General features: G+C 41.4%; 1 protein-coding gene across 1 annotated transcript in view; it reads left to right on the forward strand.

The window, feature by feature from the left end:
- The first annotated feature begins 2,901 nt into the window (after positions 1-2,901).
- The window catches only part of BCAP31 (B cell receptor associated protein 31), a 52,541-nt gene continuing 30,565 nt past the window's right edge, over positions 2,902-24,877 (forward strand). The window contains exons 1-5 of the mRNA XM_070938151.1: positions 2,902-2,979; positions 8,562-8,719; positions 9,998-10,098; positions 14,633-14,780; positions 24,254-24,389. Coding sequence (XP_070794252.1) covers positions 8,625-8,719; positions 9,998-10,098; positions 14,633-14,780; positions 24,254-24,389 — 480 coding nt within the window. The 5' untranslated portion in view covers positions 2,902-2,979; positions 8,562-8,624. The remainder of the gene's footprint in view (positions 2,980-8,561; positions 8,720-9,997; positions 10,099-14,632; positions 14,781-24,253; positions 24,390-24,877) is intronic.

A 24,877-nucleotide genomic window follows, 5' to 3' on the forward strand; every position in this document is an offset into this window, starting at 1 on the left:
CGCTGCAAGATTGGAGAAATGCAGCTACTACATCGAACCCACGAAGAGTTAACAGAAGGCAGAAACTGTTGTCCCTACACCGAGACTCAAATATCGTCTGAACAACCACAATGAAGGTGTGACTTCATCAGAGCTACAAGAAGGGACACAAAAAGGAAACTTGTGTGGGAGGAATGGGGTTTTTTTGGTTGTTGATTGAGTGTTGGTGGCTGACTCAGTTATTTGCAAGAGGCAACTTCCAAAAGCTTTAGGAATAATTTGTCTCAATGAATCGGAGAGTTCAAAACAATTAAAAGAGATTAAAAGTAGAATCTACTTTGATTGTTATCACTGTGGAATCTGAGGAACAAATAACAGTCCACAAAAACTCATATGAGCAGCACCGCTCTGAAGCCATCTCATTCATCTCACTACAAATTCCAGGAGAAAAATCTGTTATTTCAAAGTATGTAATGATTCCTGATACTGTATTTTAATATATCATTTACAACACAGCTGCTGGTTTTTTTCTGGCTCCAAAAAAGGATTTCATAACTCAATGTATTTCATCAAACAGTTGTATCGATACTTAGGCTATTATATACTTAGGATCCTTATATAACCAAAAGCCAGAGGGCAAAATAGTTTTGAAGAAAGACTCGCCAATAGGTTTGCAAAGAAATCACAGGCTGATTAATATTTTATCTATGAATACATGGCTTGTTTTTTTCCAGGTGTGTTTTTAAATTGAGTGATTGCCAAGCTTGGTTACCCTGATACTATTTGATACAGCATCATCTAAAAGCTAAGTGATTGTGCAGGCTATAGCAACTGTTGCCTTGAAGCTGCAGTTCCTGGAGCTGTTTTTACTTTTAGATTTATAACCCAGTTTTCTTGCAAGAACTGAGGTGTATAGTTATTTTTTGTACTTTTCCCTACAGGGATAACCCTGCAAGGTAGGACATGCTAAGAGAGAATATCAGTCCCCAAAACATCCAGTGGCTGAGGGTGGGCTACAACTAGGTCTCCCCGGTTCTAATCTTGAACACTATGTGGGCTTTCCCACTGTATATCTAAAATTGGTTGCTATGATGCCAATGGAAGAGGGCAGAGTATGAGGCACTATTGTCCATGTGTTATATACTAGACACAGAAGTGCTCATCTCTTCCCAAAGATACTTATATAGTTCCTACCGATATTAGGGTCTTCAACATGTGACTTGGCTTCTACAGCTCATCCCAACCTCCCATTGAAGAAAATGTTGTGAATCTGTTTCTGTTCCTTTTGAATTTATGTTGAGTGCTGCCATCTGCTGCAAACAGGAACCTGAAGTCGCTTTCATTGAACAACCTCTAGCAACCTGGCCTCTTTGTCAGCATTCTACTACTAAATACATTAATAAATTAGAGCCGCTCAATTTAACTTCCAGTGCCAATTTGACAGGGTGGGGGTGGGGGGCTGTAATTGCTTCTCAGAAAAGAAAATCCTTTTGGTCTTTAAAAGAATATCATCTGTTTAACACAGGAGATACTTGTAACCATCATACTAGACCTCAAGCATAATTAAATAATCCCACCCCACCCATCCAAATTATGGAAATAGACATGCAAGGTATTATTGGCCTATATATGAATAATGTGCCATTTTGAAATAACAAAATATTTGTAGCTCGGGTTTTTTTTATAAGCTAAGGAGAATAGGACAAGAAAATCCTGCTTCTGGTAATTAAACATTCAGAACCTAAATTGAAACAAGCTTGGAGAGCAAACCACTGCCAAAATGTGCCATTTTATTATTTTTCCCATTCTTATTTTCGAAAATTATCCAGTTAGTCCCTTTAAAAGAGCCAAACAGGATTTTGGTTCTGAGCAGGGGGGCAGGAACCAGAGATGGGGAAAAGACAACATACTGCAGTATCATAAATTCTTCCTAATTTACTTCCTGTTCCAGCTTGGATACTGACCTATGTGTCAAGAGCACAACAGAAAAAAAACAGTTCGTGTCAAATCTGGTGGTTTTCTAGCGGTTAAGAGAAAAAATGCAGAAGTTCAGAACGTCAACTAAAACGAGACGTATGGCTTTTGCTCCACACTTTGTGCTGCAAAAGCCATAAAGCAGAACCAGGCATTTTATATCTGCGTAACTCCAATCGGGATGTGCACGAGAACGGAAACACTCGAGGGTGCATCGTTGTTCTATTAAGCTGTAGCCGAACGCCGCTCTTGAACTGGCAATTCTACAAGTCGTTCCTCCAAAAGCACTTTAATGTATCAAAGAAAGGAAACGGGAGCAATGAATAAAAGGCAAGGAAGGAGGATCCTAAACAATAAAAAAAATAATAATAGTGAGTGAGCGAAAAGGATACTTTTGTCTGGAAAAAGGAAAATAGGGAATTGGCTCAGCCCTTTTGAAGAAAAACAAAAGCAAAGCGACCAAGCCATTAGAGCTTCCGCACGCTAGCAATTCCTTTAAACCAGGGCTCTCCAACCTTGCCCACTTTACGACTTGTGGACTTCAACTCCCAGAATTCCTCAGCCAGCAAAGCTCAGGAACCTCCACTGGCTGAGGAACTCTGGGAATTGAAGTCCACAAGCCGTAAAGTTGCCAAGGTTGGAGACCTCTGCTTTAAACCCCGTGAGGGCGGGACCGTGAGCCATCCTCGCTAGAGATCATGGGAACTGTAGTCCGACGCATTTCATAGCCCAGCTACTTCCTTCGCCTCTCCCGTACTTCCTATGAAGCGTCCCTCCTTTTCCCTCCCCCCCGATTTTTTAAAAAACAGACACGTCGAAAACTGCGACACGCAGCCACGCCTGCGACCCTGACGGAGCAACTTCGGCCTTTACCCTCCCCCACCCCTCGTCTCTATTTAGAAAACCTGCTTCGCGATTGGGCGGAGAGCGCACCCAGACCACGCCCAACGAAAGCGGGGGGCGTGGTTTCGAGCGTTCTCTATTTCTGCCTGCGGTCGAGCGCGAGCTGTTTGTGGGGCTTGGTTGGTACGTATCGGGGTCCCTCCCGCAGAACTGGGGAGAGGGGGGCGGGAAAGGAAAGGAATAGGGACAGCGAGGCTGGTTATTCGGGAAAGAAAGCCAAATTATGTTAAAAAGAAGGCGCTCCCGCTTTTAAATGGCTTTCTTCTTCCCCGTCTTTCGAAAGAATGGGGGAAGACGGGACGCCTCTCCTGCAAGGAGTAGTCGAAGCACCCCTAATTTTAAATCCCCACGTTTCTGCGGCGTCTTCCCGTAACACCCCTGAATGCAATTCTGCTTTACCTGCAATCTGCTTTCTCCACCTCCTTTTTTCATCCTGGAAGCAGCCTACCTTCCCCCCCCCTCCTTCCTGAGTGCAAATTTTAGGAACGGGGGAGGGGTAGGCTGGACGAATATTGCAAGGGGCCATTAATCTGGTGGAGGCTGCGCGAACGAGAGGGTGGGTGGGTGGGTAGGTGTGAGATGCGTTGAGGAGGCCCTATGGAGCCGGAGCGGGTGCGTATTTGCGAAGGAGTGTGTTAACAGGCATAGGCCTGTCCTGTAAGCCTTACAATCTCCCCCGTCTCCAAAGAGAATTCCAAAAAGGTGGTAGTAGTCTGACTTGTTCTCCTGGCTGTCAGTCATGGGGCTCTTGAGAAAGCGAACTCCTCGCTGGCATAATATTAAAATCCTAGGGAATCGAATTAAGTAGGTATTTCATATGCCATCTAATTAAGAAGGTATTTCATATGCCAATTCCTGAGGTTTGCATTCAGCTTTCCTCACTTTATATGGGAAGTTTGGGCTAGCACATAACTTTTAACAAGAGTTGGCTTCCAGTCTCTGGGGGGGAGTGGGGGGGGTGAAAGGTGGAATTTATTTTGTCAAATTGTCTCTGAAATAGCTTTTTAAAGAAAAATAGGTCTTGTGTTTTCTTTAAAGTAGAGAAAGAACAGCATGCCTCCCAGCCTGGAATACATGCTGATTTAAATTTCTTCCTCTTTCTTTTCCCCTCTCAGTTGATGCACCAAATGTTTCAGTGGAATTGTGCAAGTGTTGCAATGCTTCAGCTGTCCCTGGCAGTCATGTGCTCTTTTAATCTCCCTTTTTGCTTGCTCAATTTGCAGATCTTTCTTGGAGACTGCATAATTTAGTACTTGAAAGGTTTTTTTGTTTTTTTTTTAGTGTTATGGACATGCTCTTTTAAGAGCTGCAGTCCAAAGAGGACTTTTGGGGGACCTAATGGATGAAATCTTAAGCCTCATTATCCATTTTGCCCTAAGGCCTATCCCCAAACTCCAAAAAACGCAAACTCTTGTTTACTTGGGATGGCATGAGGATCAAAAAATGGATGCGGGTGAGCTTGTTGCATTCATGCTCTATAGCAGGGGTGTCAAACTCGATTTCATTGAGGGTTGCATCAGGGTTGTGTTTGACCCCGGGGGTGGAGGGCGTGGCCAGTGTGATATCACTCATGTCAGGGGCGTCTATGGCCTGCACCCTCTGCCAGTGAAAATGGGCCCCCAAGCTCCATTTTTGGCCGTGACAGCCTCCTCCACCCCTCTGCCAGGAAAAATGGAGCTTGGAGGGACCACATGCGTCCTCCCGGGCTCCATTTTTGGCCTCCTTGGCCATCCCCCTGAGCTCCATTTTTGCTGGCAGAGGCACTGCAGACCGGTCCTTCACTATTTCCAGTGTGGTCCCGCGGGCCAGATCTAAGCACCCTTGAGTTTGATACCCCTGCTCTATAGTAAATGTAGGAGAGCTGCCATTCAGCTGATTTCTACAACCTAGCTTAAATACATGCCCACAAATGCAGACACACAGGTGTAACCCTTGACATACGACTGCAGTTGGACCAGATTTCGGGTCCTAAGTCATTCTGGTTGTAAGGCACCTACATGACTGGACAAAATTTTACAACATTTTTACAATGATTGTTAGGCAAAGCACTGCCGTAATTAAGCAAATACATGGTCATAAGTGCAAACCCATTACTCCAAATGTGTGTTTTTTACCAGAAACCAGCAAAAAACACTGCAAATCATGGTCACAAGGCTATGGGATGCTGCAACCGGTTGTAAAGTCAAGCTGGTTGCCAAGCCGTTGAAATACAGTAATGTGTTTGGGGGTGGGGGGCATAATATAACAGCCATACATGCTTTATGGGCTATAAAGCACCTATTCCAGACTTATAATTTTGAAGGGTTGTTAAATGACTGGTTGTAAGGCAAGGACTACTTGCATTTGTGTTTCAAACTCAGAAGTCCAAATAAGATGACTTGGTAATTAATTCAGCAGCCATATAAATTTTCATTTCAAACCAAGCTATGAAATGAATAAAAGGAATATCATTAGCCTGTACAAAGATAGCAAATAATCATATATTCTTTTTGCAAAGTTGCTACTTTTGTGTGGATAGCTTTCTCTTGATGAGGTCAGTAAGAAAGGGTCCTTAGATGCATGATTAACATTTCTACTAAATCCACAAATAGAAAGCGAATTTGTGCATATAAGTTTTGTGGGACAAATATATGACACTGCATTGAATTTTTTACAAAGTAGTTCTCTCAGTGAGGTCTTCCTTCTCCTACTTTCTTTTTCTTTAGTATATTTTGTGTTTCAATATTTGTGATTATGGGTTATTCACCTTCCTAAGGTGCTCAACTCATGGAAGATAGAATCTAACACACCAGCACAAATAGAAAAGATGGTCATTCTGAGACTCTGTTGTAGTATACAAGTGTACAAAAAATCTGCAGATAGCTTCCTTGGTACCTATCCAATTTCCAATCTTTGTTTATATTTAAAAGATAATTTAATGGGAAGCTAAAATACTATAGAGGAGTGTATAAAGCCTCTAGTATCATTCTCACTACCATCCCCAGAATGCTTTGGGGCTTTATGTGGGCCTCCTAGGTTTTCTTCAAAAATGACAAAGTTGAATGAGTTCAATTCTTCTTTGAATTCTCCCGCTCTTAACAGATAAAAAGGAAACTATTAGGGTAGATGGGAGTCCCTGTAGGAGGGGAGGTAGAAAAGGTAGTGGCTAGCCTTTTGATGAATGCTTGCTTTGAAACTGATTATGTTTACTATACTGGCCATTATGTGAACGAATGAAAAATCCTCTATGAGGGCTTAATTATAAGGGCTATTTGTGACTTTTTTCCTGTTTTTACACGAACTGTCGTCTTTTTACCTCTTTCTGACCTGTATAGTCTGGCAACTATATGTTTATGGAGATTCTCAGACATGCAGGTCATGGTTGTCCCAAAGGTGGTTTTTCAAAAGGCAACTGAACTTTTGAAAAAGCACCTTTAGACCTGGCAACTACATTCTCTCTTCTTGCTCGCTGCCCTTCCCCCCCCCTCATTTTCCTGCTTTCTGGATGCCTTCCTTTATTTTAAAAAAAGTGACTGGTTAACACTTTACTTTTAGTGAAATACAAATAAACTGCCATTTCATTCATTTAGTGTAAGCAAATGATGACTTATGCTTACATCAAGCCACAAAATATGGGGTAACCGCTTTGGATTCAAGCTTGTATTCTGACTGTGGAAAAATTATTCTTGCCATCTGAGAAGTAGCACTGTTTTTGCTTTCCTAATTCTTGAAGGATAGCAGCAATTTTAAAGCACAAATCTCACTCTTATCCTATTCAAGTAGTCCTCAACTTATGACTGTAGTGGAGCCTGCCCCTTTTAGTTGCAAATAGTAAGAGTTGTAAAGCGGGTCATCTTGTTACCAGATCTGATTTTATAACCTTTTTTGTGGAAACCATTATTTGCCATGGGGTATTTTTGTTGCAACCCTGAAGTTTTTGGCAAAAACAACATAAATGGTGATCATGTAACCGTGGAATAATTCAAACGACCTCAAATGCCTCGTTGGTGCAGCGGACTAAGTGATGTTAAGTGCTAGCACTTAGCTGCCATCTGCCTGCAATTAGTGCGAGTTCAAATCTCACCAGGCTCAAGGTTGATTCAGCCTTCCATCCTTTCGAGGTAGGTAAATTGAGGACCCAGATTGTGGGGGCAATAAGCCAGCTTTGTATAGAACAACACCGCTTGGGGGGAGGGGGGGGCGAAAGCCCTAATAAGCAGGTATATACATAAAAGTATGCAGGCTATTGCTATAATGCATTGTAAGCCACCCTGAGTCTATGGAGAAGGGCGGCATATAAATTGGACTAATAAATAATAAATAAATAAATAAATAAATAAATGCAGACTGGTTGCCAAGTGCCGTTATACCTTAAGGAGGCTATGTGTACAATTTTCTCTTGGATCAAAAGAAATTATTTATCTTCCTCAGGTTATTTTCATTATGGCACAAGATTTCTTTTTCCTGGGGGTTTATTTTTTGATTTTATAACTTGTTTTGCATGCATTCTGCTACCTCTTTTATCTCTTAGATTGGTATTCTTTTAATTCTTGATAGTTATTTTAAACCTGTAGGAAAAAGGCAGAGAAATTACTATAATTTAGGAACTGCAAACCAGTTCTCTTATAGCGCTGAACTATATCTCCCAGGATTCCTTTTCATTGGTAGCGCTTACAGGGGTTGCTGGGGGTTGTAGTTCAGCATCTGGGAGTTTTTTAACTTCTTAATTTCATCAGTAGCAGCAACGAATGTATCTGGGGTGTGGGAGCACTGAAGCTGTGTAACACTCTGCAACGCTTATTTGAATCCACCTGGTGAGAGTTAGGCAGGCGTTGTCACATGTGGTTTATAGAGAGAACTTGATCTGACAGATTGATCTTCACAGAGATAACCTGGAGAACTTTGTTACTGAAAAGAGGAGATGGGGGGGAGTGGCCATTACTGGGAACAGCATTTGCATCTTCTACCTTTGATCTGAGAGCACTATCTGAGCAGTCATCAGACTGTCCCAAAGAGGCAACTAGACTTTCTGCTTTTTCTTTGAAGACATTTCACTTCTCATCCAAGAAGCTTCTTCAACTCTGACTGGATGGTGGGGAATGGAAGGATTTATACTCCTTGCAGACAGCTCGTCATTTGCATTCTTTTAGTGGGTCGTTAAGGTCACCTGGAGGTTTTTCTGTATCATCAGGGTCACCTGAGTGGAGCAAATTGGTGTGGAGCCGCCTTGGAACCGTTGAAAGGACTGTGTTGTAGATTGGAGATAGATGATGTTGTATCCCTCCCCCTCTGTTGAGAAAGATGGTGGGTGTTCAATTTTGACATAGAAGACCTCTTTAATCCCTTTTTCAAACCAGCGATCCCCTCTGTCCAAAGTATGAACTTTGTTGTCTTCAAAAGAGCGGCCTGTGTCTTTTAAATGCAGATGGACTGCTGAATCTAGTCCTGATGTGTTTGTTCTCCTATGCTGTGCCATGCGTTTATGAAGTGGTTGTTTTGTTTCCCCAATGTACAGATCTGCACATGGCTCACTGCATTGTACTGCATATACCTCATGAGGAGTTTCAACCAACATAACATATGTGCATACTTCAAACCCAAGAATACACTAAGGCAGAAGCTTGTCCTCTCCAAGGATAAAACACCCAGACAGAAACTGAGCAACGTGGTATATGCACATTGTACATTTTGTATTCTAATAGCCTTTCCCCCTCCCTTCCTTTCAGCTCAAAGTTCTGTTTAGCGGTGAATCTCAGCTCTTCTTGGAGCCGTTTCCTTCCTATACTTCCATGATGAGTCTCCAGTGGGCAGCTGTGGCCACTTTTCTCTATGCAGAAGTCCTTCTTGTGTTTCTCCTCTGCATTCCCTTTATCTCAGCAACAAGGTGAGGAGCTAGGAGGGTGAGTGTGGGATGGGTCCCTGAAACCATGATGGGTTAGGCTGCCGAGAAATGCAAAAATGTAGGTCAAGACTCAGCTTGGTTTCCAGAGGATTGCAGAGGGATGATGCCGAAAAAGGATCTTGGGATGATGGGTAAGAGTAATTAATAGCTGAAAGCAGGCAGGAAAATATATTTTTAACCAATGCCAAGAATCAGAAGGAGGCTGGGATAATTGGCCTGTACATGCTTGTGTGTTAAACGTAAAGAGTTGCTCAAGTTTGTATTAATTAGCTACTTAGGTTTTGAGGCTACAGGCAGTCTTCTAAGAAAGACCATAATTATCCCACAATTATGGTTGTAAACTATGATGGTCATTAAGTAGATCATCACATAATTGTGCCTGATTTTATCATCTTTTTTGCAGCAAGTATTAAGCAAACCCTTGTTGCTGGGAGTTTTTTTGGGTGGAAACCAGAAATACACACCAGTGTCCAGCAAAACTATAGATTGTGGTCATGTGACCACAGGGTGCTGCAAATAGCCGTAAATCCATGCTGATTGCCAAGCACCCAAAATACGGTCTCATGACCATGGGGAGATGGTTGGAACTTCAAATCTGGGTTGTAGATACTTTTTTTGGGATCTGTTGTGACTCTGAACAGTCACTAAATGACGGGTCGTAAGTTAAGGACTATTTACTCAGAAAAGACTATGAGTGGCTTACAAGTTTAAAAGAATGCATAGTGCAAGTAGTCCTCACTTACCAACCATTTGTTCAGTGATGGTCAAAGTCATAACTGCACTAAAAAGGGAGATAACTGGTCCTTGAAGCTATGGCTGTCACAACGTCCCCATGGTCACATCACAATTTGGGTGCTTGGCAGTTGGCATGCATTCATGGTGGCCATAGTATTCTGTGGTCGCACGATGGCCCTTTGGGTCCTTCACGCCCATCTTCCAAAAAGCGAAATCAATGGAGAAGCTGGCAGAACGTTGCAAATGGTAAGCATGTGACGTCCTGCTTAACAACCAGAGTCAGAAGTGATGAATTGACATATATCAGGCATGGGTCACATGATGTTTCATGTTATGCCTTTGCTCCTTTGCTCTTTTTTCCTTGGCAGTATAATTGTCATAATCATGAGGTTTCAGTCATTTTTAAAAGTTATTTGGGAGGCAGCAGCCAATATCTAAAACGTTTGCTAAGCCATGTGTAACATGCAATGCAGTCCGATGGGTGCATTCCCCCCCCCCAATTTAATGTTGGATATTTTTCTACAGGTGGCAGAAAATCTTCAAGTCCCGTTTGGTGCAGCTCCTTGTGATTTACGGAAACACTTTCTTTGTCGTACTTATAATCATCCTTGTTTTGTTGTTTCTTGGTAAGTAGAAGTCTGTGCAACTGGTCCTTGAAGTTGCAACTGGTCCTTGCTGCTGACAGTATTATTAATATCACTTATTCATAAAGGTGTGCCTATGTGCATACAGGTAATCCTTGACTTACGACCATTCATTTAGTGACCGTTCACTGGCAATGAAAAAAGTGACTTAATGCCAGTGGTCCACACTTGTCATCATTGCAGCATCCCCAAGGTCACGTGATCAAAATTCAGGCAGTTGGCAGCTAGCATATATTTATGGAAAACTAAAAAAAAAAAGGAATGGGGAAGGAAGTATCTAGCCCCAGATTTCTGCCAAGAGAGCCAAATGGATGATCATAAGTCAACACAAACTGGAAGATAAGCCCCCAGGATAGAAGCAGTGGTGGGCTGCTGCCGGTTTGAGTGAACCGGTAGTTCCGACCAATGACTAGCCCCTGGCACTATCACATCCTATATAATCGCCAGTTTTTTGATGCTGCGCACACTCACATTTTCAATTATGGGCGAACTGGTTGTTACAACCAGCAGCAGCCCACCACTGGATAGAAGGTGTCCAACCAGCTACTGAGGAAGAACAGAGGGCAAGCATGACTAATATTGATGCTGGATTGAAAAAATGTTAAGCTACTGATCTATCCAGAAGCAAAAGGAAAGTTTGATGCTCCAAAGTCCCATGTATCATTGGTATATGGAATGTCAGATCCATGAACCAAGGCCAATTTGATGTTTGCAGAGCAGAAATGTGAAACTGAACACTAGTTTTGGGAATCAGCAAAACGGACTGAAACGCCTGCCTTCACACCAGTAAAGCTTTGCATCTTCTGCTGTGGATGAGAAAAGCACAAAAGAAATGGAATAGCTACCAATGTTTAGCAAAAGAGGATCACAGCCGGTGCTCAGGTACCCCCTATGTTAGAAGATGATCTCAAATGAACCCAAGGCAAACCAGCCAATAACAGCGGCCTCTGTGCTCCAATCACAGATGCAGATGATGTGGCAGTTAAAGACCTCTCCTACAGAAGATTGAAATGTGTGATGCTGTTAACAATGAAATGAAAATACGCCACATGCGAAAATCAAAATAAGACACGTAGATTGTGATGATAAGTTGGGAACAGCTGTAGAAAGAAAACAAAGGGCAATAGATAACTGAGGAGAATTTGCCCAACTGCTGAGTTGCAGAGAAAAAGACCAAAAATTACATCTAAATAAACAACACCAATGAATTGAGGATAACAACTGAATGGGAAGGACAAAAGAATTATTTAAGCATGTTACATAAATCAAAGGACTGTTTATGCAAAGATGGGCTGAGAAAAGACAAGAAAAGGCCAAAGATCTATTAGACTAGAGAAAGACAGTGTAGATACATGAAAAAATGTAGAAAAATGGCCCAAATCAATGATGCGTATTAAGATCACTGAATTAGAACGAGGCAGTCTGGGAAGTGAAATTAAAAAGTTGCTCTCGATTAAATGCCAGCAAAATAATACAAATATAATTTAAATCTTATAAAATAATTTGTGCAGGAAGTAGCTCAAACTCTTGAACAATTGCAGTTCTCTCACAACTGAAATAATGCTGAAGATTTTGCAGTTTGTACTTCAATAGTACATGCAGCAAGTACCAAGATGTACAAGGTGAATTCAGAAATGGCAAAGCACCAGACATCACATGGCTGATATCCACTGGAGAATGAAAAACCAAATATATTTATTTATGTTTGCTTGTGGCTTTGATTATGGATACCGTATTTTCTGGCGTATAAGACGACTGGGCGTATAAGATGACCCCTGACTTTTCCTGTTAAAATATAGAGTTTGGGCTATACTCGCCGTATAAGACTACCCCTCTTCCAATGCACACCAAATAAAAATTAAAAAACATCAATTGGCTCACCCACAATGTAAAAGCAGCTGTGCTAGACCCAAAATGGCCCCTGCAACAAGCAGGAACCTCACACAGCCACAAAAAGCCCCAAAACCCAACTTTTACACTTTACACACACAAAATTCCACATACAGCTTTGTGAGATTTTGTGTGTTTGTGTAGTTAGAGTGAAACACTACAGAAACACACTAAATCTCAGAAAGCTGCACAAATATTATTTTATTTTATTTTATGTTTATTTTTATATGAAAGCTAAATTTAAAACTTCCTAAACTTTAAATGGCTAGGTCTAAAAAAGAACAACTAAAAAAAATCCCAATTAACTATTTTTTTAAAGCCCCCAAAGAAGAAAAAAACTTACCTGATAGAACAGGGGTCTCCAACCTTGGCAACTTTAAGACTTGTAGACTTCAACTCCCAGAATTCCTCAGCCAGCTTTGTTTTGCTGGCTGAGGAATTCTGGGGGTTGAAGTCCACAACTCCCTGCCTGCTTGATTGCAAACCCAAGTTTTATTACCCTTCTGAAAGGCCAAAAGGATGGGACCAGTCCTGACCTCCAGTGGTAGAGTGTTCCACAGGCACAGGACCACAGCGGAAAAGGCTTTTTCTTTGGTCCTGCCCACTGGAATTCCTTAGCAGACGGGATCCATAGCAGGCCTCTTCTGCTGTCTTGAGTGGGGTGGGCTAGTCCCATTGGGGTGAGATGGTTCCTCAGATAATACAGGTAGTCCTTGACTTATGACAATTGAGCCCAAAATTTTTGTTGTTAAGTGAGACATTTGTTAAGTGAGTTTTGCCCCATTTTACGACCTCTTGCCTCTTGTTAAGTGAATCACTGCAGTTGATAAGTTAATAATAATAAAGTTGTTAAGTGAATCTGGCTTCCCCTTTAATTTTGCTTATCAAAAGGTTGCAAATCATGATCACATGACCTTGGGTATGTGATCATAGCAACAGTCATAAGTATGAATTAATTGTCAAGCATCTGAATTTTGATCATGTGATCATGGGGATGCTACAAAGTCGTAAGTGTGAAAAATGATCATAAATCACTTTTTTCAGTGCCGTTGTAACTTTATAAACGGTCATGAAATGAATTGTTGTAAGTCGAGGACTACCGGTATTAAGTCATCCCATTTGCCTATTGAAGAATTTATTTCATGACTAGGAAACATCAATTAGAATGAAATACAGATCAGTTAAACAGTTCAGAATTGGAAAAGGAGTGTTCCAAGCTTGATTACTGTCAGTTGATTTAATTACATGCAAAATCAACATGATAAAATCTAGAAGAAATAGAAATAAGATTGCTGGGGGAAACAATCACCGCCTCAGATATTCTGCTGCTCAGAACATTAGAAATGAGGAAAACTTTAAGGAATCTCTTGTTGAAAGTGAAAGAACAAAGCGCAATGGCCAGTGTGTTGCTCTGTACTAAACAGAACCCTAAGATGATGCCGAAACACAACAAAGATTGATAATAGACTTTAAACTTCCTTCAAAAATTCACAAGGATAATAACTTGCTGCAGTACAGGTAATACTTGACTTAAGACCACATTTACACCTGGAAACTCAGTCACTGAGTGAAGTCATTAAGTGAGATGTCATATGACTACCCTGTTTTCCCCAAAAAACCCCAATCGGGCTTTTGAGCGCATGGCAATAAGGCCAAGCGCTTATTTCAGGGTTCAAAAAAATATAAGATAGGGTCTTATTTTCAGGGAAACACGGTATTCCATTCAACAACTGCAATCCTGGAGCATGCAATTGCAGTTGTTAAATAGAGTGGCGAGTTTCCTTGGAGGGCAAGGAAGAGTCAGAGCCACTGGCATGTGGAAACTGCTATGTGCTAGCCAGTTCCAGAACTTACTGGCGTTTGTGAAGCTGATACGACCCTGGACCCTTTAGCCTACTTCTTACTCAGTCATGTGTGGGAGGCCTTGGATGGCTCCAGGGCCTAGAGTATGCAACAGTTCTGTTTTTCTGCATCTTTTGACAGATGCACCCAGCCAGTGTGAGGTTTGGCCTTCTCCAGAGGCTGCTATGCAACATTCTGAAAGCAGATGTTTTTCTTGCAATCCTTTAAGGAGGCTCCCCTTTAAGGATTACGAGAATGGTGCCCGGTTGCAGAGTGGTGTGAGGTAATCTCTGCAGGAAGGCTGTGATTACTGCAGCCTGTGAAGGCTGTCTCAATTCAGAAAACTCACAGCAATTAGAAATACTATAATTTTGTTCTTAACTCTGATTTACAGTCAAAGAATAATAAAATGTGGCAATAAGTACAACTAGTTTGCCTCGCTACTGAGATTAATTTCTTGGGCCTAGGAGCAAATATTTTGGAGTAAATGATAGTAGTTTAGCATCAGCAGACCTCTGCAGCTCAGTTCTATTGGATGGTGTTTGTGGGATCCCCACTAATAATTTAGGAACATGTTTGAGGTAAATCTGCTCTGCTGGTGAACTGGCTCTGTTGGGTATCCTATTTTGTGGTATTTATATTGAGTATTTGTCTGAGATGTTCTTAATAATAATCACACATATAAAGCCACGAGGGATATTGGGCTATGTTTCTGCAAACTGGCTGGAATTTGTAAATGAATTTTATGTATTCAGAGCTTTGATTGTTTCTCAATGACTTGCAGATGCCATTCGTGAGATCCGGAAATATGATGATGTGACAGAGAAAGTGAACCTGCAGAACAATCCTGGGGCTGTGGAGCATTTTCATATGAAGCTCTTTCGGGCCCAGAGAAATCTGTACATTGCTGGATTTTCTTTATTGATGGCCTTGTGAGTACCAAAAGGGAGCACTGTTGAAATTAATTCATTTCACATCCTTGCAGTTTTCAGATATTTGGGGCCATCATTATCTAGCCAGCATACTAGGTAGTGGTTGCTAATGTCCAACACATTAAATTAGACAAGATTGAAGAAACTGGATTATTTGGCTGTAGCAATGCTTTTAGCAGGAAGGAATTGGAGGAGAATGGGAAATACGTGTCTATAAAACATGCTGCCATTAACATTGCAATACATCTAGTTATCTAGGTGGCACAGTGATTAGAGTGCAGTACTGCAGTCTACTTCTGCTAACTGCCGGCTGCCTGCAATTTGGCAATTCAAATCTCACCAGGCTCAAGGTGGACTCAGCCTTCCATCCTTCCGAGGTGGGTAAAATGAGGACCCAAATTGTTGGGGGCAATATGCCGATTCTGTAAACCACTTAGGGCTGTAAAAGCACTGTAAAGTGGTATATAGGTCTAAGTGCTATTCTCAGCCCCTCTGGAGCCGTGAGTGTGGTGTCGAGGATTATTTGACACTCGACAGCTATTGCTATTGGTATCATTCCTAAAATCGTCTTTTTGTTAGTAGGGTGAGTCCTGCAGATGCTATAAATCCTATCAATCTCAGATGACTTGGCCATTCGTGAAGGCTGCCAAAGAAACTTTATTTGGAATCCTTGTTCTTCCAGAGGGTAGAAAGAGGTTCGTGGGAAAGGCATATGGTCTTTGGAGTATGCACAAATGGGAAACATGTTTTCTTTCAAACGACAAGCAAACCATTGCACTTTGGCAGTTTTGCTGAACCATTTGGGATTGGTCATCATGCGGCAGAAACAAAACTCAAAATGGGGCGGTTCCATGTTTTGGATGAAACAAAATCTAGAAGGTCCTAGAGGAATTTTAAGGGCAAGTAGGTCAAGGCTAATGAACATCAACCCCCCCCCCCTTTCTCTCCTTCGCTCAGTTAGTTTCCAGGACAGTATATCCTCCTCATGTTCCACCTTAACTGCATTGCACTGCATTGTTCTCTTAGCATGGCCCATTGTCCTGACTCATGCTCCCCATCTTTGCAGTGTCTGTATTCTCTTCTTCCCATTAGCATGTGTATCCCACTAGCAACAGCCCCCCCTCCCCCCCGCAGTGTTCCCAGCCTTTCTATTCTCTCGGCTGCTGTCCATATATGGCAAGGGTGTCAAACTTGCGGGCTGAATGCATTGTGCTGGCCAGGCCCAATCCCAGTTTAGCAAAGGGGAAAAAAGTTGTTATACGTCACATGATGACAATGTGTCATTGCAGAGTTTGACACCTCTGATATATGGCCTTTGCACCTGTTCTTTATTGCATTAATCTCCAGTGTCTGGAACAGGCTCCCAGCTGCCAAGCATCCCCCCCCCCCCCCCCCCCGCAACTGCCCCCTGATTCACCTGCTCTTCCCACTATCTTCACTCCCTTCTTCCCTTCAGCTGCTGTCTTAGGGTTTTCCTATTCCTATTCTTACTTTCCCAAATAATTTCTGCCAAAACCACCTCCGGTTTGGTTCATACTCAGAACTGATTCATTCTAGGCATGTTTCCAAGCATTTAAAATATACAAGATTCAGGGAACAAATGGATGGAAGTGTGCTATCTTTTCTAAAACTGTTTCTCCCCCCCCCCCCATATGGAATGTTACCTTGGGTTTGAAAAACAATACTAAAAGAATGCAATAATGTCCATGATAGCAAAAAGATTGCTTGCCCTTATGTAAGGCTGATGTCAGAGTCACCTTGGAAGGCTATTGGCCTACTTCATTCTGCTGAGTTAAATTTGCAGTTTCATGGGACATTATGCGATAGGTGTTTTTTTAAAAAAATAAATATGTATTGTATATTCTGTGGCTGATTGGGTGGCCTTGGACCAGTCACACTCAATCCAGCTCACCTCATCTCACAGGGTGGTTATTGTGGGGAAAATTAAGAGTAGGAAGGGGTATTGTGTATATTCACTGCCTTGAGTTATTTATTTAAAAAAAGGGATATAAATGAGAATTATTACAGAGTAAATCAGATTATATATACTTAAGTGTCTTTGCCTTTAAATTTATTGTACAGGTAGTCCTCAGTTTATGACCATCTGCTTAGTGGTCAGGCTTGGAACTCTTCCAGATAAAACAAAATAGAGTAAACAAAGCCTGCTTCAAATAGTACATTCTGTCACCAGAGCCATTCTGGTAGTATGGAAACTTGCTGCCAGTCATGGGAAGACTTTTTTTTTTTTTTGAAGACGTTTCACTTCTCATCCAAGAAGCTTCTTCAGCTCTGACAGGACATTGGAGCTGAAGAAGCTTCTCAGATGAGAAGTGAAACGTCTTCAAAAAAAAAAAAAAAAAAAAAGGAAGAAAGTCCAGTAGCCTCCTGAAAAAGCACCTTTGGGACAACCATGACCTGGATGACTGAGAATCTCTACAGAGTTTTAGAATTATGGGAAGACTTTCCTATAACTTTTAATTTTAATATTATGCTATCTCCCTTTATCGTTCTTTTTTTTTTTTTTTGGAAGTATTACAATAATGCATTGTCCTAGAATTGTACTTTTTTTAGTTCAGATGAATTTCCGGTATTGGTGCATATTTAGATTGCATGAAAAATAAACTGGAGGCAAATGGATTCATATAGGTAGCCCTTGATTTATTATTTCTTTAGTAACTCTCTTGAAATTACAGGGGCGTTTAAAATGTACTTGCCACCCTGCACTTAAAGACTCTTGCAGCATCTCCATGGTCATGTAGGCAGTTGGCATCTGATATGTATTTACAATTGGAGTTTCTCAGAATCATGTGGGTGTGACCTTCCCAGACAACTTCTGTCAAAGTTAATGGGGGAAGACGGTTTCTCTTAATGACTGCATGATTCGTTTAGTGACCGTGGTGATTTGTCAAACAACTACAGGTAGTTCTCAACTTACAACCACAATCGAGCCCAAAATTTATGTTGCTAAGTGAGAAATTTGTTAAGTGAGTTTTGCTCCATTCTACAACTTTTCTTGCCACAGTTGTTAAATGAATTATTGCATTTGTTAATAAACTGATTGTTAAGTGAATCTGGATTCCTCATTGACTTTGCTTGTCAGGAGGTCGCAAAAGGGGATTGCATGACCCTGGGATATTGAAACCGTCATAAATATGAGTGAGTTGCCAAGCATCTGAATTTTGATCACGTTACCATGGCGATGCTGTAAAGGTTGGTAAAGGTGGAAAACAGTCATGTCACTTTTTTCAGTGCCGTTGTAACTTCGAATGGTCACTAAATGAACTGTTGTAAGTTGAGGACTACCTGTATAGCAAAAAAAAAATCATAAAATGGGTGCTCATTTGACTGCCTTGCTTAGTGACAGAAGATTCAGTCTATATTGAGGTCATAAGTTGAGGACTGCCTGTAGTTATTTTTTCTGGAGTTCTGTATTTTCATGTAGTCTGAAAACCTTGGGTATAGGCACAAAAGCCTTAGGAAGCTACTATTGGAATCTTTTTTGGTATGATACATTAGGAAACGTTAGAAACTTAAAATTATTAAAAATTAAAAGTGAATGGAATTACCTTACTTAAATTTAATCCTAGATGAAGTGTGGTCCCCATCATGCCATTCAAACACTTATGTTGTGCAGAATGACAAAAACACGACTGTTGCATGCCACATTGTCCGGTAGGGGAAGAGAGCAGATGGTAACTCCTCATGTAACCTTACCTGAAAGACATCTGCAATCAACCCCCCCCCCCCATGTTCCCTCTTGCTGTTCTGATAATTGCAGTTCTTTGCATGAAATAACTGTGGAAGTTTGGCCATTAAGCCACAAGGTGGCAGACTAGAACACCACATCTCTCTCTCTCTCTCTCCCTCCCTCTCCCTCCCTCCCATCTCTCTCTCTCTCTCTCTCCCTCCCTCCCTCCCATCTCTCCCCCCTCCCCCCTTTCTCTCTCTCCTGCTCTTCAAAGATTTCTTTAGTCAGGAAACCAGATTTCTGAGCTGAATCAGCCAGGATGTTGAATGTTTTCTCTTGGTAGTAACCCTAACATTGCATATATAGGTGACTTGGAATACAGATAGCACCTTCCTAGCCTTGAGTCTGTTCAATTTATAGTAATTGCCTTTGTCAAGAAGCATTGGGTAAATGAGATGTCAAATCCTAAAGAGTTTTTTTCACCACCAGCCTTGTTTCAGAAAAGCAACAACGTTTGCCATTCGTGCTCTTGCGGCCTTGCTACCATAATAGCTGCCGTTCATAACCCAAGTGAATCAGGAAATTGCGTCTTTAAAATCCCTATGTCCACTTGGGAAGCTGCCTGCCCAACTCTTGGGTTTAATTAGCAGCTGCTTTTGGCTTGAAGAGACCCGTTAAGAAGGTTGCTAACAATGCCTGTAGCATGTAAATCAGCCTGAATGCAGTGTTGAATGCAGCAGTTGCATTCAAAGAGGATCTTCCAGATTATGCACTTGGGATGGAAGAAAAGGGAAGTGCTAGCTATGAAGCTCATTTCTTTGCTGTGTTTCTGGCCAAAGATGCAAACTTTTCCCTCTTGACACCAGCTGTTACACTGGACACATCTTCTCTGCTCTGTGCCAATCTCTTTTTGTTGCAAAGAAAAGTGTCAGATCTCTTCAGAATAATTATTGAGGAGCAACAGGATTCATTCTGCCTGTTTTTTACTCTTAGCCTTTTCATGAGTCCACAGGACCATCAAAAAGCCTCTCCTTGCCCCCCCCCTTTCTTGGAGAGAAGCTGTTCTAAAACCAGATTGTGCGTGTTGGGCTGCTCGCTTATCACAGTCTGTCTTGGCTGGTTGGGCCTACATCTGGCATCTATTTTCATTCATTCCTTCAAAACATTTGTATAGTCACCCATCTTAATGCCAAACTCTGGGTGGCTTACAATCCGAAGATAAAGCAACATTTAGAACAATAAAAAAACAAACAAGCACAGGAACCAGAGTGATGGTGATTTTGTCCATGCTGATGGTGTTGAGGTTGAATTACCCCAGGAATTTCACCCAAGACACCTATCCCTATTGGTACTATCTTTGGTTTCCTTTGCCAACATTGTACTACTTCAATTTACAGGTCTTTATATTTTTGGATTTTCTCCAGTTTTTTCTCTTCTAGTCTGCTGTTTCCAGTATTGCAGTGTGCGCTGTCAAAGCTTTTTTTCTTTCTTATCAACAGTTGTTAAGTTTGAGGTGTTGCGTGGCCGATGCTTGTCTGTTTGAATTCTAAAGTCCCAGGACACTTTAGTGTCTTCATTTTCTATTTCTTGGTCTGTGTTGTAGTTCTGCCAGTTTTTGCTTGCAGGCAAGTGGTATTTCTTGCACATATTCCAACGTACCATTGTTGCTACTTTGTCATGGCCTTGTTTATAATTAATCTGTGTGATCTTCCTGTACCAGCTAAGTAGGTGGCCCACTGTTACTTCAGGTTCTTTGCAGAGGTGGCATTTGCTGCTTGTTAACTGTCTTCTCAATTCTGGCTGTATATCCATTAGTTCATAAGACTTGGTCTTGTGTAGCTAGAAATAGCCCCTCTGGTTCTTTTTTTCAGTTTTCCTACTTTTAGCCATTGCTAAGTATTTTTATTATATTCTTTGCCTACTAATTTTTTATGTACTGGCTGTGTAATATTTTGCCACTCCATGTCTCTTTTTCTTCATTTGGTCTTTTTTGTAGGCCAGTTTGATGACTTTGGTAGTCAGTAATGTTCAGTACATCTTCTTCACTGTCCTTCACTACTATTAGTCTGCACTACTATTAATCATCTTATCGTTCCTATCTTCTTCCACTTATGACTGTATGACTGTAACTTTGTTGCTTGTATCCTTACGATTTATATTGACTGTCTCCTAATACGATTTGATTGCTTAGTTGTACCCTATGACTATCATTAAGTGTTGTACCTTATGATTCTTGATGAACATATCTTTTCTTTTATGTACACTGAGAGCGTATGCACCAAGACAAATTCCTTCTGTGTCCAATCACACTCGACCAATAAAAAATTCTATTCTATTCTATTCTATTCTATTCTATTCTATTCTATTCTATTCTATTCTATTCTATTCTATTCTATTCTATTCTATTCTATTCTATTCTATTCTATTCTTTCAGTGGTTTTTTGTTGTTCTTCAACTGTCTGATGTACTTTCAACATTATTGTCCTTGGTAAGTACCGTCTGTCAATGTTGCTGCATGGATGAAGGACATGATTCATTGTCATTATTTTTCTGATATTCCTATCCAGGGTTTCTACTTCAGGTCCATTTCCACTATTCCAGCTGTGTATCTCATGACTGGAATTGCTCAGATGTTAATTACCTTGATGGTATTTCCTTCACTGGGTTTAGACTTCTGAGATTTTCTTCACTCATCTGATGTATTCAGTGCTAACCTCCTTAACTTCAGTGTGTGCTTGGTGATGTCAGTCTGAAGGATGTCCAGTTAGTTGTATTGCTCTTTATCCCGACTCTTGATATTATTTCCATAGGGCATCTTGATTCTTTCAGTTTTCACTATTTTCCCCCTGTGTATGGCAAGTGTGGCATTTTTGGCCAGTCCAAACTGCTTTGAAATATCTTGGTTGTGTATTTGAATAGCGTTGAGCAGTGATTCAATTTCAGATGGTGCAGTTCCATATGGCTTCAGATTGTCCATATAAAGGAGGCGGGATAGCCTGGCAAATGTTCATGAAGTTTGATAGCCTTAATAGCTGATTCTTTGTCCCCTTGCTGTTTGGGCAGTTTCTGTGCAGATGGAATGAGTTTGTTTTCAACTGTAGATGCTGTTGAACTACATCAGCTACTGCACCAGTTAACAATTTGCAAGTTGTTGGAAAGCAGGTAATCGGCTTGTAGTTGTGAGGTGCTGCCTCTTTTGTTGGATCTTTCATTATCAGGTAGGTTTTGCCAGACGTTAACCAATCTTCAGTTTTACCCCCCTTACTATATGTTGTTAAACTGCTTGGCAATGAGTGGGTGCAGACTGGTCAGATGTTTCAACCAAAAACCATGATGTAGTTTGTCTTCACCTGGAGCTGACAGATTCTTGATCTTTGTTGTCCTTTTCTTCACTATTTCTGCTTTTATTACAAGTTCTTTCATTTCAGCTGCTTTTTCCCCCCTTTTCCACCTCCCTTATCCAAACTGCTTTCTTGTTGTATTTCTTTGGGTTGTCCCATAATTGTGCCAAGAATTGCATTGTTTCTTTTTTTGTCAGGTTCATTGCACTCTCTCTTTTTGATGGATTGGTAAAAACATTCCTGATTCTACTAAAATGGGAGATTCTGCCTCTAATGCATAATTTGAGCATCATATCTGTCGACTTTCTTGGCTATAGCTGTTATTTGCTGCTTTGTTATTTCCAGTGCTTCCTTGATCTCCTTTATCTTTAAGTAATGTTTCTTGATCAGATATCTTTGGTCATCTTTTATCTGTTCTCGCTTGCTTACATCTGATCTTAACATGCTGATCTCATTTGCCAGTTTGATCTTCCATTTGGGCGGTACACTGTTTGGCTTTTTTCTTGCTTGTTAATTTTGCATACAAGATCTTCAGTTATAATGGCAGCTGTGCCATACATCAATTGCTTTGATTCTTGCAATGAGCTTATCTTTGATATTGCAGTATTGGCATCTTTTAATGCTTGTGCTAGTTATTTCTGTCTTACAGTCTTCAATGGAGGCAACCTTACTCTGTTATTTTTCTGCTATTCTAGGTACTCGGTTATTCTTTGTTGCATTTCCTCTTGTTTTTCAGCTAGAGGACTTTGTTCTTTCTGAAGTTCAAATCCCTACTCAGCCATAAAACTTATCACAGTTACTATCTCTCAACATAATTTACTTTTCAGGGGTTTCATGAGGATAAAATATGTGGAGAGTGGCAAATACCATGCATACCATTGTGTATTCCTTGGATGAAAGGTATTTTACAGCTGGAAGCAAATCCTGATTAAAGGGGAAGAACTAGGACAGTAAACTTAACTGCCGGGAAGGTCAGAGAAATTGCCTATTGAGTTGCCAAAACTGGGGGGCTTTTCAGATTTCTTGGATGAGACACTGATCAGCAACTGTATCAAGGTAAGCAAAGTGTTACTGGATAACTGGTAGCATTGGTCCAATAGAATTGTTCTTGCACCCGTTTGATGCTGTCCTTTCTTAAAGTAGTGCTTTGGTTGAGACTTCCTATTATCTTTGATGCTTGTTACTCACTTTGGTTACCTTAGTCCAGGGGTGTCAAACTCAAGGCCTATGGACTGGATCCGGCCCACAGGGCCAACCTGGAAAATGTAAGGGGCCGGCCCGCATAGCTTTGGCCTGGTCTACCCGTGTCACTTTGGCCCAGTCTACCCAATGCGAAGAGGATACATCAGGTCAATTCCTGATATTTCCACATAGGTCCTTCCACATAGGAAGGATAGAAAATCGATGTTCTCACTGTAGGCTAAGGGTAATGAGAACTGAATATCATGAAGCCAGATCCAGTGCAAGGCAAGCTTATCACATAAGTTTGGGAAATATGGTCCCTAGTGGGAATTACCTGCTTCCCTGCTCTTCTAGTGAACAGGAATCCAATTGTCAGCAGCCTTTCTAGTGACTCCTGGAGTGTGGTACTTGTCACTTCCTGTATTATTTCGTTTTGTCCTCAGTTCCCCTCCAGAAATACACTCAGGAAGCTCTTTTGTCTTATTTATATATGCAATGCGCGCATTTTATTCTGACTGGGGATAATGTACACTTCAAGGATACAGCACTGAATTCAGATCTAAAATTATACCATGTTGATCAAGGCAACTCTTGCTCCTCATTTCCTGTTCTTTCAATATAGCGCCTGTCTTGAGAAATGTTTCAGTGTTGGAAATTGGCAGTCAAGGCAACAGCTTTCTAAGCAGGTTGACTAAGCTGAGTTTTGAAATCATTATCTCATCAGTTAGGCCACTTACCCACCAGCCAGGGCTTTTTATGTCTAGCAAAACTCTTAAGAAATTGTTGACTTAGTTCCAAGTAGCAGGCAAGAGTCTAGGCCAGGGGTGTCAAACTCGATTTCATTGAGGGCTGCATCAGGGTTGTTTTTGACCTGGGGGGGGGCTCCCAAGCTCTGTTTTCGGCTGCGATGGCCTCCTGCAACCCTCTGCCAGTGAAAACGGAGCTCGGGAGGGCCATGTGTGGCCCTCCTGAACTTCGTTTTCACTGGCAGAGGCACTGCAAGGCCGGTCTTTCACTGTTTCCAGAGCAGCCCTGGGGGCCAGATCTAAGCACCCCGCAGGCTGAATCCGGCCTGTGGGCCCTGAGTTTGACAACCCTGAGGATTGTCATTTTTAGTTTGAAATCAGAAGGTAGTTCTATAACTCACATAACAATTGCACGTTTGGGAAAATATTCAAAATGGATCTAATATCATTTCTTCTCTGTTGTGTCAAGTCAAGGTGAGAGCCTCTGGTTTAACCACAGTTGCTTTATCTTTACAGCCTCCTGAGGCGACTGATTACCCTAATTTCTCAGCATGCTACCACCCTGGCCTCTAATGAAGCCTTCAAGAAGCAGGCAGAAGGAGCAAGCGATGCTGCCAAGAAATATATGGAGGAGAATGACAAGCTGAAAAAGGTATGGCTGTGAGGTCCTGAGAACTGAATTAGAAAGGCATGAGCCGGCGTGGCTTGGTCATATGATATGAGCATCATCCCATTTTTGATACCGCAATCGTCTCTTTATTATGTATTATAGTATTATCGTATTTTTCGGAGTATAATACGCACCTTTTTCCCTCCTAAAAGAGGCTGAAAATTTGGGTGCGTCGTATACTCCGAATGTAGCTTTTATGAAGCTTTTTTTCAGCCCTAACGAAGCGCTAGCCAAGTGAAGCGATCTCCCTGTGCTTTGCCTGCTTTTCTCATTGCTGCTTCCTCTCAGCTGTGCCTTAGAAGCTGTTTTTTATCCCCAAGCAGGGGATAAAAAACCCAGCAAACTAATGTGCTGAAGCTGACCAGACCTAAGGACGCTAGCCAGATGAATACCTGGTAGGCAGATTTTTTCCCTCTATTTTCCTCCCCAAAAACTAAGCTGCGTCTTATACTCCGAAAAATACGATATTT

Source organism: Pituophis catenifer, unplaced genomic scaffold (genome assembly GCF_029215685.1).
Source record: "Pituophis catenifer annectens isolate HBS135680 unplaced genomic scaffold, rPitCat1.0.hap2 SCAF_2, whole genome shotgun sequence".
Classification (NCBI taxonomy): Eukaryota; Metazoa; Chordata; class Lepidosauria; order Squamata; family Colubridae; genus Pituophis; species Pituophis catenifer.